The 14,706-nt window shown below is 30.0% G+C and overlaps 3 protein-coding genes across 5 annotated transcripts; all 3 read right to left on the bottom strand.

Moving 5' to 3' along the window:
* Positions 1-1,072: 1,072 nt before the first annotated feature.
* LOC113865725 lies at positions 1,073-3,823 on the bottom strand. Of its 2 annotated transcripts, none has more exons than XM_027500451.1 (6): positions 3,661-3,823; positions 3,479-3,534; positions 2,544-2,667; positions 2,332-2,438; positions 1,396-1,465; positions 1,073-1,287 (listed from the first exon to the last, which is right to left on the bottom strand). In XM_027500451.1, the coding sequence occupies exons 1-6, from the start codon at positions 3,740-3,742 to the stop codon at positions 1,184-1,186; spliced, it is 543 nt and encodes a 180-aa protein (XP_027356252.1). In that variant the 5' UTR covers positions 3,743-3,823; the 3' UTR covers positions 1,073-1,183. The 2 variants fall into 2 exon arrangements, with proteins under 2 accessions (XP_027356252.1, XP_027356253.1); XM_027500452.1 differs by having other exon boundaries at positions 3,679-3,823.
* An 893-nt stretch (positions 3,824-4,716) lies between these two features.
* Positions 4,717-7,934, bottom strand: LOC113866082 (endoglucanase 8-like). Its single transcript, XM_027500972.1, has 7 exons — positions 7,770-7,934; positions 7,068-7,475; positions 6,485-6,577; positions 6,220-6,375; positions 5,651-5,759; positions 5,225-5,388; positions 4,717-5,058 (listed from the first exon to the last, which is right to left on the bottom strand). The coding sequence occupies exons 1-7, from the start codon at positions 7,932-7,934 to the stop codon at positions 4,717-4,719; spliced, it is 1,437 nt and encodes a 478-aa protein (XP_027356773.1).
* Positions 7,935-10,919: 2,985 nt separating this feature from the next.
* Positions 10,920-13,932, bottom strand: LOC113865102 (endoglucanase 8-like). Of its 2 annotated transcripts, none has more exons than XM_027499467.1 (7): positions 13,714-13,932; positions 12,627-13,034; positions 12,436-12,528; positions 12,161-12,313; positions 11,931-12,039; positions 11,655-11,821; positions 10,920-11,246 (listed from the first exon to the last, which is right to left on the bottom strand). In XM_027499467.1, the coding sequence occupies exons 1-7, from the start codon at positions 13,930-13,932 to the stop codon at positions 10,920-10,922; spliced, it is 1,476 nt and encodes a 491-aa protein (XP_027355268.1). The 2 variants fall into 2 exon arrangements, with proteins under 2 accessions (XP_027355268.1, XP_027355269.1); XM_027499468.1 differs by having other exon boundaries at positions 11,931-12,042; positions 13,729-13,845.
* Between the last annotated feature and the right edge of the window lie 774 nt (positions 13,933-14,706).

Here is a 14,706-nt window from a genome sequence, read left to right as displayed (position 1 = left end):
AATTAGTAGGAGTGCATAACAAATAGTAATAACACATTAAATTGGGCTGGTTTTCTGAACAGCTCTCGCTTCTCATGAAAGGGTGAGCTACAGTCCGTCTTTTTTTTTTTTTGGTATTATAGGAGAGATGCTGCATTGCGTAGTTAAGCTGGTGCCTGTAGTAGACAATGAAGGACATGAAACATTAGTTAAGCAAGAACCTCAAGCAATTGCTAATTCACTAACTGCTGAAAAAGAGTTCAAAGGAATTAATTAGAAGGCGAGAATGCAATGAATCAAAAAATAACACTGCTCTCAAGTTGCTAACGTGGCCGGCTAAAAGGGAAATGAGCAATTGAAGCAGCTAACATAAAAATATAAGGTGTCCCAAGAAGAGACGACATGGAACCTGAAGAGTGTTTAGAAACTAAAATGGCTGATTTTGCGATTCTACCTCCCGCTTCAGCTTTTTCATAATAAAAAACAAATCTAACCTTTTGGAGATTCAGATATGTTTGGATGCACATCAAATTCTCAGAATCACGTCTATTTCACTCTAATGTGATTTTGTAAAAATAATTGATGTTTAAATGCTCTGAATCAAATTTGATTGTCTTCAAACTCAAGTTTGAACCAATGTAGTGAATTATAACTTTTGCAATAAGTTAAAAAAATCATATTAGTTTAACACAAATTTACTTTTAAGAAAAAAAATTTCATACATAAATCACGCTATTTTAAAATATCTTTTAAACCAAATCAGTTCTATGTGATTATCAAAGTTTATTCCAACTCAAGTTTTCAAACGCTATTTTACAGTTGGCAGAAATAGATTATTTAAAAGATGCCTACCAAAATATACCACGCGTATTACCTCAGATTGCTACCAAGAAGAAAAAAAACAATTTGATTATCCTCAACACTCCATTTTGTTTGTGGTGACGGTTCAACACGATCCTATAAATAACATCATTCAACACTCCACTTAGACCTCCCTATACTAAAACAATTTTTATTTTTAAAAGAATCCTATAAATAACATAATTCTTAAAGGTTTTGCAAAAACCAAAAAAAAAAAAAATACACGAAATTCCTCAAAATTAATAAAAAAAGAAAGAAAAAGATCAAATCATACAGATCAACCTGTTGTACATAGATCAACGAGGAATAAAATTTGGATTTGTACCCAGAAATTGATGAGCGGCTAAGAGGCTTTCTTGGGAGGTGACATGTTAAAAAGAAGGGAAACAACTGTTTTGATGGTACAAATTTTTAACAACGATAAGGTGAGTATGTATACCAGCAAACCTGCAAGAGGTAAAACCCGATTAATACTACATATTATCCAGTTTTGACACCAATTTGCATAAAATGAACAAACTAATTAAAATTTGAAAAATTGGAAGCAAAACTAACCAGTGTGAAATCCAGGAAGACCATTAACATCAAACTTCCTTGATCCCCAAAAATTAAAATCCAAGATAGCCTACAGAGGAGTTTCAAGATTACAAGGGCATTTCGAAAGAAAACAGTTAATACTTTTATGCATATAAGTCTTGGTTCTACAAATGGAGAGATACCATAATAAAACCTGTGAATGACCTATAATATTTTCATAACTTATCTTGTACAATCATATGCTAGGCCAATACATTCATTGTATTGATGTACTCCTCTGCCACACAGTTGCAAGTTGGTGCTACAATTTCTGTTAACCCTTTGTGGGATTTGGATTCTCCATAGTGCAAGGTTCACTTTATGGAGTAAAGAGAAGCATGAGGAAGAAAAAGAAATAATACAAAAAGGCAGACAAAGAAAAACTAAAACCATTGATCTTAGAAATGTCCTATACAAGGAAGCTTCATGGCAAGGAGGTACCAACACTTGCTTTTTGTCTCTGGTGGAGAACTATAATAAGATGCTAAGGCAGAAGAAAAGCAAGAGCAGGCGCAAAGAAGGAAGAAAACACATATAGATATATTAAAACAAATCTAAACTGAACATTGAAGCACATAAGACCAATTTGAGTGGGTATATCTTCGTAGACAAATTTAAAAAGTAGTGTAGATACCAGGTATACTATGAAGTCAATAAAAAAAAAATTTCAAAGTACTAATAGAGCACAATTGGAATAAATTCTAGGGCAATGATCAACATGACTGATATTATATGGGAATAAGAATCGTAATGTACTAAAAATAAGTATAAGAAATAGAAAGCCCGCATAAATTCATGATTTCAAAGAATCACCTAGAAATTAGTTTCACATGTTTAGTTCTTACTTGCCATAAACTCTTGAAAGTTTATGGAGTTTTTTCTTATTAATCTCCTGTTATACACCAACATCTTTACCTTCAGCAGGGAATATTGCTTTGAGAGAGAAGCAATAAAGAGAACCATTGCTATCGATGATACAATGGCGTATAATCTCAACAAACTGGACTTGCTTCGTCTTTGACCTTTTCACAAAATTAACAAAGACAGGTTAATTTAATGTTTGAATAAAAAAACTCAACAAAATGACAAAGGAAAGCAAAGAACTTTAGGTTTAGGCAATTAGAAACCTATATTCGCAATGATCAGCAGAATGATACTAACAATAACAGAAGAAAGGGCAATTGTATTTGGAGTATCCGCTTCTATCCCTGGTAAAAATGCAAATATCACTCCTATTAATAGAAACAAAGCCTGCAAGGCACAATTCAAAATTTTAATTCATTATCAGACAAAATTAAAGATGGCAGAATTTAGAGAATAAAAATTCAATTTCTATCTTCACAAACTCTCAGATAAAAACAATCATACTATTACACGGCTATGAACATCAAACAATAAAAAAGACAACAGCATTGAGATAGTTAAGAATATCACACGACAGAAGTACTAATGGGTTGCGCCACTAGTAAGAACGTTCTTTAACTATTGTCATAACAGAAGTCACTGTCAAATTCAGCATGAAAAGCAGCCCAAAATAGTCAACCAGATTGAACTACAAATATTAATTAATAACTATTATCAATCAATGAAAATAACCAATTAACCATCAACTATTGAAGTTTATCCAATAAATTCTATCTGTTCTAGGCAAAAATGTCGAGCGTAATCCAGTTCAGAAAAAAACAATGTTTTTTAGAGTTGAATTGCAAGAACTTTTACATGGCCAGGCCAACTTCATTTTCTTTTTTAACAGAAAGAACATAATCAACAAATAGAGAGAGACCTGCCCTGTGCAGAAATATCAGTTAGAAGGCTTTCTAAATTAAAAAAAGATGTCTATACATACACAATGACTACCCAAGTCTCCAATCTGTATTTACTACTCTGAAACTGATTAATACTGATAAAACATTTCTACATTACATTAACGCTAAAAATTGTTTGAAGTATTCCATTTATTAATCCTCAACAAATGTAGTAGAGAAACACAGAACATCGAATGCCCATTATATAGAAATTCAATAATAAATATAAAAAGGAAAAAGCAAATAATGCAGGGTACCTCGATGATAAATAGCAGAGAGAGGCGTTTCTTCCCCTTTGCAACCAGTTGATACCCTAAATGGTTTAACATCAAAACGACAAGACCAGAACAAAGTTATAAAAATATAAGTAAATAAAGCGTAACTGTTATTAAAAATATATCAAAATGAAAATGGAAAATGGTTGAAGATTGGAGCTGACTTGAATCAACTACCATACGGTAGGAATAATCAGAGCCATCGGTTCCAGAGGGCCTTCCCGACGTCAAATTTCTGTGTTGCATCTTCTTCTCACCCTTTACCTCCTAACAGTCGCAGATCAAACGCTGGGCAAATTGGCAGTGGCAGCGTAACGACGTCGTCTTTGGATGCCAGGGTCCAGTGAATGTGCCTGAAGAATTCCAATGAAGATTTTCTGTGTTCGGTCAAGATCTTCAGTTGGGCTTATCATATTGGGCTTGGGCTCGAGGGAGCTTTTATCTTTGAATTGCTTTTTCCTTACAGTTAAAATATTTTTCATATTTAAATTGACATAACCCTGACGATCAAAAGAACAAATTGATATAATCTTCATTAATTATTTTTTAATGAAAAATATCAGACACTTGGTAATGAAAAAACTAAGTTAATATATTTAAAAATAAAGTGGTGAAAATAAATGAAAATGAAAAAGAAAAAAATAATTTTTAATATCATTAATATGTTAAATTTTATAATTTTTTTATTAAAAATTATTATATAAAATTTTATTGCATCTCACTAAATATATATTAAAATAATTGATAAAAAATATTATGAAATTTATTGTTTGTGAATTATTTTCAAATGAACAATAAATACTATAATGACTATAGTCCATAGTGGCATAGTTAAGTTTGCATTTATAATTTTTTGGTTCCAATATTCAGTAAATATCATATAAATTGTCCTAATATTTTAATTTTGAACAAAATATAAAAGAAAAATTAAGATATAACTGTTTTTTGAGATATTTAAAATTATAAAAAATATATATTAAATTATAATCCAATGAAATATGAAATAATATTCAAAATAAAAAAAAAACCTGATGAAATTTTTAGCAAATTTCTTTCTAACCTTTGGATTGATTAAATAATATAACCACTTTACTTAGAATTTATATGTGAACAAAATAATATTTATTTAAAATTTTACATCGATAGACAATGAAAATGCATTTTTTCTTGTATCTTTATTCTTCGAACATATAATAAGCAAAAACAAGATAAAATAAAATTTACAAGAAGGTGTTATTAGCATGTTTTTTATTGAAGTAAGCCAAAACACCAACAAAAGGAGCATTGATGTATGTGGTTGGCTCCGATTGGCCAACATTATAGCGCGAGTCCTCAAAAGAATCGTCTTCCGCAGGGCCTCCAACCACAGCCCCTGTTAAGATGTTAGGATTAGGCTTTGTTGTTGCGAAATAATGGTCTCCATCACGACACCCAAGGTGTTGTGGGTGCGCACTCAAAGAAGGCAATGTTGAGCCACGATGGTGTATCTTCTGAGGAAACTTCGCCCCATATCCCACCATGTATGACATCCCTAGTGGGTTCTTTCCTAATATGTAATCCACCTACAACAATATAGAATTTACAAAACCAATAATTTCGGAACCACATCGTACTTTGATGTACCATGTATTGCAAGCTTGTAATAGTATTTGTTCTTCAATTATATTCTTCAAAATAACCAAGACATATGAAGTTTGTTAACGACCAATTATCATGTTGCATGCATACCTGACTTTTTGCAAGATTTATGAGCCTGGGTGGGTCTGCAGCTTCATTTCCACAGGTTATTACTTTTTTCGCAGCATGCATGTAGCGTGCATAAACAACTACAAGAAAAGACAATGCTGTTGTGTGTTGTAGGTTACTTGATCCAAGTTTGAATAGAAGCCCACCTAATCACCACCCAGTTCAATTAAGCCTTACATTTCAACATGATCAAAGAAATGAGATGCATATAAATCAAGAACAAAGTTATATATTGTGAAATAATTTTAAATAAACATAATATATGCAACAAATGTTATATTTTTAATAAAAAATTTCTATTTTTAAATACTTAAACCCAGTGTTTAGAAGTTAATAAATTGTTTAATTAAATAAATTTTAGTGTATAGATAAAAGAATCTCTATCATATATATATATGGTAAATATACCTTTAGAGTACCAAACTGATTTGAATGGTGAATTCGGCAACAAAGAGCATATAAATCTATCTGCATTGGGAACGAAAGGACTCGCATCGCGTGGATCAGCCAGCACCCACTGCCAAAATTAGAAGGATTAAATGAGAGTGGGGAAAGATCATAAGCTAACACAGTTGTTTGTCTTGCCAAGAAGGCCTTTGCTATATTTTATTTAATGATTTTTTTTTCTATTTTATAAGGTAAGTATTAAATAAAAAGTGTATATATTTATTATTTTAAAAATAAAAAGTATTTAATTTTTTATTTAGTAATTAACAATATTTATAAGAATAAAAGATAGATCTTTAGTTCTGAAAATGAAAAAGATGTGTTAAAATAAATTACATTAGACTTAAGAATATGATAAAAATACTCTTTATAAAACTAGTAGAATCTTAATTTTATGAGTTAATTTTAAGATTTAATAACATATAATATTTTAATAATATCACACATGTAGGTATGCAAATACATGTATCTAAAAAATGTAAATAAATTAAAAAAAAAAACTTTTGAAGAGATGACAAAAATAGACTAACTTGCGAAACAAGCACATTTATGCCAGCGTTCTTGGAGTCCCATCCAAATTCAGCAAAACTACCGCTCAGGGATTGGATGTTTTCTTTTACAAAATTCCAATAGTTTGATACACCGGTCGCTTTATACAACCATGCTGCTCCCCAAATCAAGTCGTCCTGAATTTAGTGGATCCAATGTAAAAAATATTATATTAATTAATGATAAGATATTTTCGACAACACAAATTATTAAAGAAATTATGATTTATAACCATGAAAATCATACCATGTAGCCATCGAAATCACAGTAGAACGGGCATGCTGCCTCACCTATGCTATCATTGTAAGATCCACGATATTTATTTGCAAAGTTAAACACCTAAATATCATGGAGACATCAAAGTTAGCCAGCAACAAAAGGTTTAATAAGGAAAATACAAAGAAAAAAAAAATCCAAATCCAAACCCAATATGTTTTAAAAAATAAAAAGGATGTTAATTTATGGTGTTTCTGGAAGGATCTTAATCTAAGTGTCCTGTAAATAAATTTTGAATATACCACTCATTTATCTATCTTAAAACAATTTTTCTATAATGTAGAACATTGCCAAAAGATAAAAATTTATATATAATAAATTTTTAATAAAAATTTAATATAATAAAATACATTGATTCTACTGAAAGTTATAAATTTTAATAAAAAATTTACTATATATATTTTCTTATGATGTGTAATGTTAGATATATTAAAAAAAAATCCTATAAATAGTTTAGTCATAAAATGATATACAATAGGTTCACCATTATTGAGCAACAAAAGTAGTTATTAAAAGACATTAAGTTGGATGCAAAATTAAAATACATATATACCTGCACAGCCCTATTGAGAAGCAACTTGGAGTAGGTGGAATCAGTTGTCCTAAATGCGATGGAAGATGCTGCAAGTGCTGCTGCAACCTCAGATGAGACTTCTGAACCTGGCTTTGTTGGAGAGATGACATATGAGGTTCGAGGAGTGTCCATGTCTTCTGGCCTCTCCCAACAGCCATGATCACCAATAGGATTGCCAACTTGTGCTACAATTCTATTAGGCTTTTCTGTGGCTTTAAGGAAATAATCAGTTCCCCACCGGATTGCTTCCAATGCATGTTGCAGCTCTAAATCCATGAGATCTCCAAATTCTACCACACTCCAAGCTAGCATGGTCGTTGTGAATGCCATAGGGAAATGGAATTTGACATTGTCGCCAGCGTCATAGTATCCACCTACCATGTTTATCTGAGTTTGGAATAACAAATTTTTCCAGTTAGAAAGTGTACTTTTGAGTGATATAGTCTGTAATTGAAATGAAGGGAATACGCACACAATGGGTGTATTGGTTATGGATAAGGTATTAGATTTTTACCTCATATGAGATAAACAACACTGATAATACTTTTAGCATGATTTATGATAAAAACATTTTACTTTTTATTTTTAATTAACGCATATATACCTCTTGTGACATTTATAAACAAAACCCAAATATTAATTGCATAAAAAAAAACACACGCATTGAGAGAATTTAATTACCTGAATATCGGAGCCATCACGAAGTGCAGAGTCTTTCCGCCATGTCATGCGTTGAGAAGGTGGCAACTTGCCAGACCTCTGGCCTTCAAAAAACAAAATGCTCTTTGTTAAGGCTTCTGCATAGTTAAGCGAAACTCCCCTAACCGTTGAAGCGATCACCATCATTGTCGTTATTATGAACAATGATAGTTTTGACTTAGCTACGTTGTTTTCTCTCATGTTTGCAGTAGTAACGTGGCTTTTCAAATTATACGTATGCTATTGGGTGGTAGAGTGTAATATACCCCTATAAATAAGCAAATACGTCTTGTTTTGCTATCTGAAATTTGATCATTAATTAGAATATATAGAAATCATCTACACTTTTTTGCACGATTACATTAATTAGTTTGCCTTTGTTATTAGCTCTTATATGTTGTGGATCAAGTACAGTTATTGTTTTTTAAGAGGATTTTTTCTTTTAGAATTTAAGTTACTATTTTCATTTTTAATTATTTAAAAAGATAATATAAATTAATAAATATAACCAATATTCTCTCTTTTATATTTAATTTTTCTCCATTTTCTCGATATAACTTTCATGTATATAAAGTATTTAAGAATTAAAAAAATTGAAATTGTAATAATTAATAATATCTTGAAATTCAAAATAAACAGACAAATAAAATAAAATTCTTTGAAAAATAAAAAGAGCAAAAATAATATTTAAAAGATGAAATACTTTATAAATTTTTTTAAAAATTACTTATTTTTTTTTATAAAATAATATTGGATCGGACTTCAATGTGTTTACTTTTTATTTAATACTTTCTATAGACAATTATAAGAAAAAGGAGAATCAATGATGCAATATGACTAAAATTAAGAAGTTTTACTTGTTGTAAAAATAATACTTGTCATATTAAATATCATAATTATCATTAAGATAATCTTGTGTCGATATTTTAAATCATTACTATAACTCAAGTAATTGTTATATTAATGCCAATTTTGAGACAGCACTAAAATAATTAATATTTAATAATGTCAAAATAATAATTACTAAGACAATAATAATGATATGTTCATCACTGATTAATAAATTTTCAACTTTTTGAAAAAAAAACTATTAATTCTTAAGTATACATGAACATATTTATTTATTTTATCTTATTTAAATTATGACACATTTTAATTAATTAAGATATTATATGGAACTATTTGTTTATTAATTAATATTGTCAGGTCACTAATTTAATCATATGCTTATTAATATTTATTTTTTGGCTTTTTATCTGTCACTTTAGAAGTTAAAAACAATAATTAATACTTTTTTTTATTATACTCTTACTTTTAACAAACTTGTAATTATTATTTTTTGGCTAATTAAAGGAGCTAGAAGCCCAGAAAAAAGATACTTAGAGGACTCTCTTAGGAGTCCAAAAACTAAAGTAATTAATATCTAGATAGGGATATAAGAAGAGAGAGATATCCTCCAAAATGAAAAAAAGAACCAATTCTTTTAAGCCTTTTTTGACTAACCTATCAGCACATTGGTTAAAAACAATAATTAATTTTTTTTTATTATACTCTTACTTTTAACAAACTTTTAATTATTTTAAACATATATCCATAATATGAATAATTAATTATTATAAAATCTAAAAATAATGAGATCAAATCACAAATCTCTTTGTAAATTACCTGCACAAATTGATATTAGGCAAAAAGTACAAAAATAAGATTAATAAATATTAATTAATAAATTAATTAGAGCAAAAAAGGATACAATCAAAGATTTGATAGTAATTTTAATATAAGCTAGAATATTAACTTTTTTAAACTATGTCAAATAAAGTGATCCATAAAAAGAAAAGAAGTTTAAAAATTAAGTTATTAGTCATTTATTTGTTACATAAGGTTATTATCCACAGTTTTAAAATATAATTAATGTTCTAGTTTGTATAAAAATTATTATCTAATTCATAATTTTATTCTTTTTTAAAATTAATTAATTTTTTGTTGCCTTATGTTCACATGTTACCAAATTTTTTTAATTAATTTTAGTTTTATTTATTAATTTTACTCATTTTTAATTTTATCTCTAATTAATTAACTCAGTTTTATTTATTAATTTTACTTTAGGTAAGTTACGAAAAGATTTGTGACTTGGTCTCATTAATTTTTGGATTTTACAGTAATTAATTATTTATATTATGGTAAATGTGTAAAATAACTAATAATTTTGTAAATGGTAAAGGTATAATATAAAAATAACAACAATATTTTCTTAAACTTCTAAAGTGATAGATAAAATTTAAAAAAAATTAAAAAATAGAAAAAAATAGGAGTCATTTTTTAAAAATCAGTTTTCGACCTATATTCTTGCTATTTTCTAACAGTAGTACTGTAAATCTTGAAAGGTATGTAATCAATAGCATTTTTTTTCATAATCCTTTCATTCTTTTTTATTTGTCACCATTTAAAAAAATCTTTAAAAATATAGAGATATTATTGAATAATTTAATTTAAATATATTGATAGTGTAAAAATCTTTTATACTGTCAATTATAAATTATGATATTAATAAAAAAAAATTCAGTTTTATAATAATTAATATAAAAATTATGGATGGCATATTAATAAAATTTTTAATATAATTTTTAAATTACTATCTTAATAATATTATTATTGATTAACATTTATAGGTATGCAATTAATTTTTAACTAATATTTATTCATTAAAAAAATTAATTAATAAATTATTAAGTATTCTTTAAAACTGTATGATATTTTGTTCAGTTAGTCTATTTAATATAAATGACCAATTCAACAATTGAATTAATAAATTTAAAACATATAAAAAGCTATTGAGTAAAATAAATTTATAAAATTAATACTTAAAAAAAGTGAATCTTTCCCCAACCATTTTGGTCTAACAATTTATATATTTATCCTCATATTGTAATAATTATCGTTAAATTTTAATTTTTTATAAATTATCTCCTCTAACACAAACATCCTAGATCGACTACTGAATTATTATGTACAAGAAAAAAAATACAATAATTATTCCAATCAGCATGTCCTATGTATCAATATTCTAGCTGGTTTCTGTATTTTGGCAATAAAACTAGCTTTATGCTATAGCGAACAGACAAGGCTTTTACTTCAGGATGGATGAGATTTGAAGTAAGCTAAAAGACCCACAAGAGGTGCATTGATGTATGTTGTAGGTTCAGAGTGTACAAAATCTGCTCGAGAATCTGCGAATGAATCCTTGATATCAGGTCCCCCCACAACAGCTCCTAAAAGCAAGTTGGGATTTGGATTTTGGGTTTCAAAATAAGGGGATCCTTCTTTGCAATCGATGTGCTTAGGGTGCTGAACCATGGAAGGCAATGACGACGCACGATGATGAATTCTCTGAGGAAATTTTGGTCCGTATCCTACCATGTATGACATATTCAACGGGTTTCTTCCTAGTATGTAATCTACCTGCATGCACCTACATTAGTTCAACTGGTTGCTTCCTAGTATTTTATCAACTTATTTAGATAAAATAGCTAACAACTTTGTAAAAGGCATTATGCTCCATAGTGCGAAGAAAGAAAGAACAACCAATTTTGTAGAAACAGAGAATTTCTGTTTATTGATCTGAGAAGAAATATAATTACTAGAAAAACCTATTTATACAAGTATATTATTAACTAGAATTAGCTAACGAGAGTTAATTTGTTGTTGGGTTGGCTATCCAGCGTGTGTTAACATGAATAAATTTAATTAGCTTCATACCTTGATTCAAAATCTTACACGTCGTTAATTCTATCGTTCTTAATTTCACCTGTCCTTACTCTATTCATTCCATTACTGTATCTAAAATTTGATAATCTAAAATTTCGATACCTGGCCTCTTGCTACTTGTCTGAGTCGCCTTGGAGAAGCAAAAACTTCACCGCCACAGTCAATTTCTTTATTTGCCTTTTTCAAATAGCCAGCATAAACCAGAAACAGAAATGAGAATGTTGTTGCGTGCTGCAAGTTACTCCCCCCAGGCTTGAATAGAAGCCCACCTAATTTCTCAATGTACTTTACATCAAATCATCTTGCCATTCAATAATCATACGATCGAACGTACTTAATGTTAATTATATACTTTCGGATTATGAGTCATTATTTTACCTGGAGAATAGGAGACTGATACTGAAGGTGATTCAGGTAGAACAGCACAAACAAACTTGTCCGCATTGAGTATGAAAGGCTTAGAATTAGATCTACTATTAATCAGAAGCTGCTATTATAATTAGGAAAGATAAATCATCAGCCAGAACATAAACGTTACACTGGCGTAAAATATTAACAAAAAGAAATAAATAATAATGTTAAAAGAAGAAAATTACGCTTAAATATACCTTAGAAACGAGCACGTTGATGCCAGCATCTTTTGAGTCCCACCCAAATTCACCAAAGTTTTCAAGATTATGAATGTTTTGGTTAATGTAATCCAAGTAATAAGGGAGCTTAGTAGCCTTGAACAACCATGCTGCTCCCCAGACCAATTCATCCTATTATTAACAAGTTACTTTCAGTAATTATTTTTCTAATATCATTGGGTCAGAAACATAAAATTTGACAATACAATGTTTATAAAACAAAAAACAACTCTAAGCACCATTTTTAGTCCTACCTGGTAGCCACCAAAATCACAATAGAATGGGCATACCCACCGTCCGAGACTGTCATTATATGATCCTCTGTATCTATCTGCAAAATCAAAAACCTAATTCCATAGTGAAAAAAGAAGTCTATAAAAGCTGGTATATGGTGCCAAATTAAATGTGACAACAATTAAGAAAAGACATACGGTTATATACCAACCATTATAGCCCTTTGGAGTAGTCTTGAAGAATAACCAACATGATATTTTCTATATACAATTGAAGAGGCTGCAAGTGCTGCTGCTATCTCTGCCGAAACTTCAGAGCCAGGGTACTCCTTGCTTACAGCATAGGCTATTCTGGGGGTGTCCATGTCTTCTGGTCTCTCCCAACAATTATGATCAGCATATGGGTCACCAACTTGTGCAAACACAAACCCAGGAATGGCTGTGGCTTTAAGGAAATAATCTGTGGCCCAACGGATAGCGTCTAGTGCATGATTAAGGTCTGGGCCCATGAATTTTCCGAACTCTATTACGCTCCAGGCCAGCATGGTTGTTGAGAATGCCATTGGAAAGTTGAATTTCACGTTGTCACCAGCATCGTAGTAACCACCAACCAAGTCAACCTGTGTTTGTAGATGGGTCATTGGGAAATCGTGTTCTTCAATAAATTATAAGGAAATTATCGAAAACAGAATTTCGAAAGCAAATTAAGAGCATTTTCATATTCCATATTTGTTTGTTAAAAATTTTTCCTAAAACTAGCCCCTTGTCTTATGAGACATCAAAGAGCCATTACTTCGAAATGCCCCAAGTCACTCAATTAAGTCAATTGTAGTTTTATAGTTTATTTTTTATTATCCGATACATAAAAATATATAGTATTACTAGTAACACATATGATGTCACGTGCCATTGAAAAATGAATTATTATAATGACGTGCCTTTTCCTTGGTACGTAAAAGACAACATTGAAAATCTGAACAGAGAAAACTTTATACAAGTTGTTGAGTACATGTAAAGACCCTTCGATTTGTTTTAAAAGGTTGGATTTGCTTAATATTTTTGCTCCCAACTTTTGCTTTTCTCTTAAACATCTTACATTACTAGTTACTACTCCTAAAGTATAGTTATACATATTTTCTGAATTCAAAATGAACGAAACCATTCCAATACGATATCAAGACAATGCTCAATTTGGCTAAATCTAGTTAAAACGTAAACGAAAATATGCACGAAAAATTAGATAAAGAGCAGGAAAATTGAAGACAAGTTATTAACTACTTTATGATAGAAATGAGAGACAGAAGTATTAGGAACTAGAAAGCCATCTTGAAGCGCTGAATCCTTCCTCCAAGTCATTCTCTGTGTTGGTGGCAACTTCCCTGACCTCTGTCCTTCAAAGAACAAGATGCTCTTTGACAATGCATCTCCATAGTTATGCTGCCATGTACCCGTGCCTCTATCCGTTACAATCAATATGGTACCGACCAATATCATCAGTAACCTTTGCGTGAAACCCATATCCTCTTTCTCCACCAAATCAAGCCTAAACTTCTCTTTATCCACAAAGTACTTTGCTTGGAAGAGGAGGAGAGGGTTATATTATATATTTATGAAAAGGATAAGGAAATGAAGCGTAAGTATCATGTTTCTCTTAAAAAGCAAGCACTTGCGTAAGAGAAAGGGACAAGGAGGATAGAAAAAGAGAGAGAATGTTCATACAGAAATGGAGGAGGGAAGCACTTGCGGATCATGTGTATGAAGTGGGTGAATGTTAGTTCGAAAGCATATGAATGGTTGTCATTGTACTCAATTCTAATGGTGACTCTCATTACTTAAATAGTGTTTTACTTTGCCTGCACTTCATTTTTTACCAATCCCAAACGCCCCAATTCCATGTTTTTCTTTTGGCCCTTCCCCCATTGCATGGTTGAGCTCAATGCAAGTACCTTCTTTCCAAGAGAAACATGGAAACGTTATTTAAAAGAGACGGCTTTCTTTTTAAAAAATTCAAAAGCTATTAACCAAGCCTCATCGTTTAGTTTTAGTTTTTTGTGGGTGCTAATTAATCCTGCTTAGATTAATTCTACAACTTTATATATAACAGTAGTAATGATATAAGGAAGACATAAAACGTGTACATCAATATATGGAAGTGCAGACTCAACTCAATATCAATTTTAGGTAAACATCACCTTCGTCGTGTAACGGTCTACTTTAAAACGTAAAGTCGAGAAGTCAATTTTCTGTAAATATTGTCATGAGGATATATATCCTAATTATTATGATTTAGTC

Source organism: Abrus precatorius, unplaced genomic scaffold (assembly GCF_003935025.1).
Source record: "Abrus precatorius isolate BTA unplaced genomic scaffold, Abrus_2018 Scaffold4, whole genome shotgun sequence".
Classification (NCBI taxonomy): Eukaryota; Viridiplantae; Streptophyta; class Magnoliopsida; order Fabales; family Fabaceae; genus Abrus; species Abrus precatorius.
Note: the sequence above shows the minus strand (reverse complement) of the source record. Positions and strands in the feature narration are given on the sequence as shown.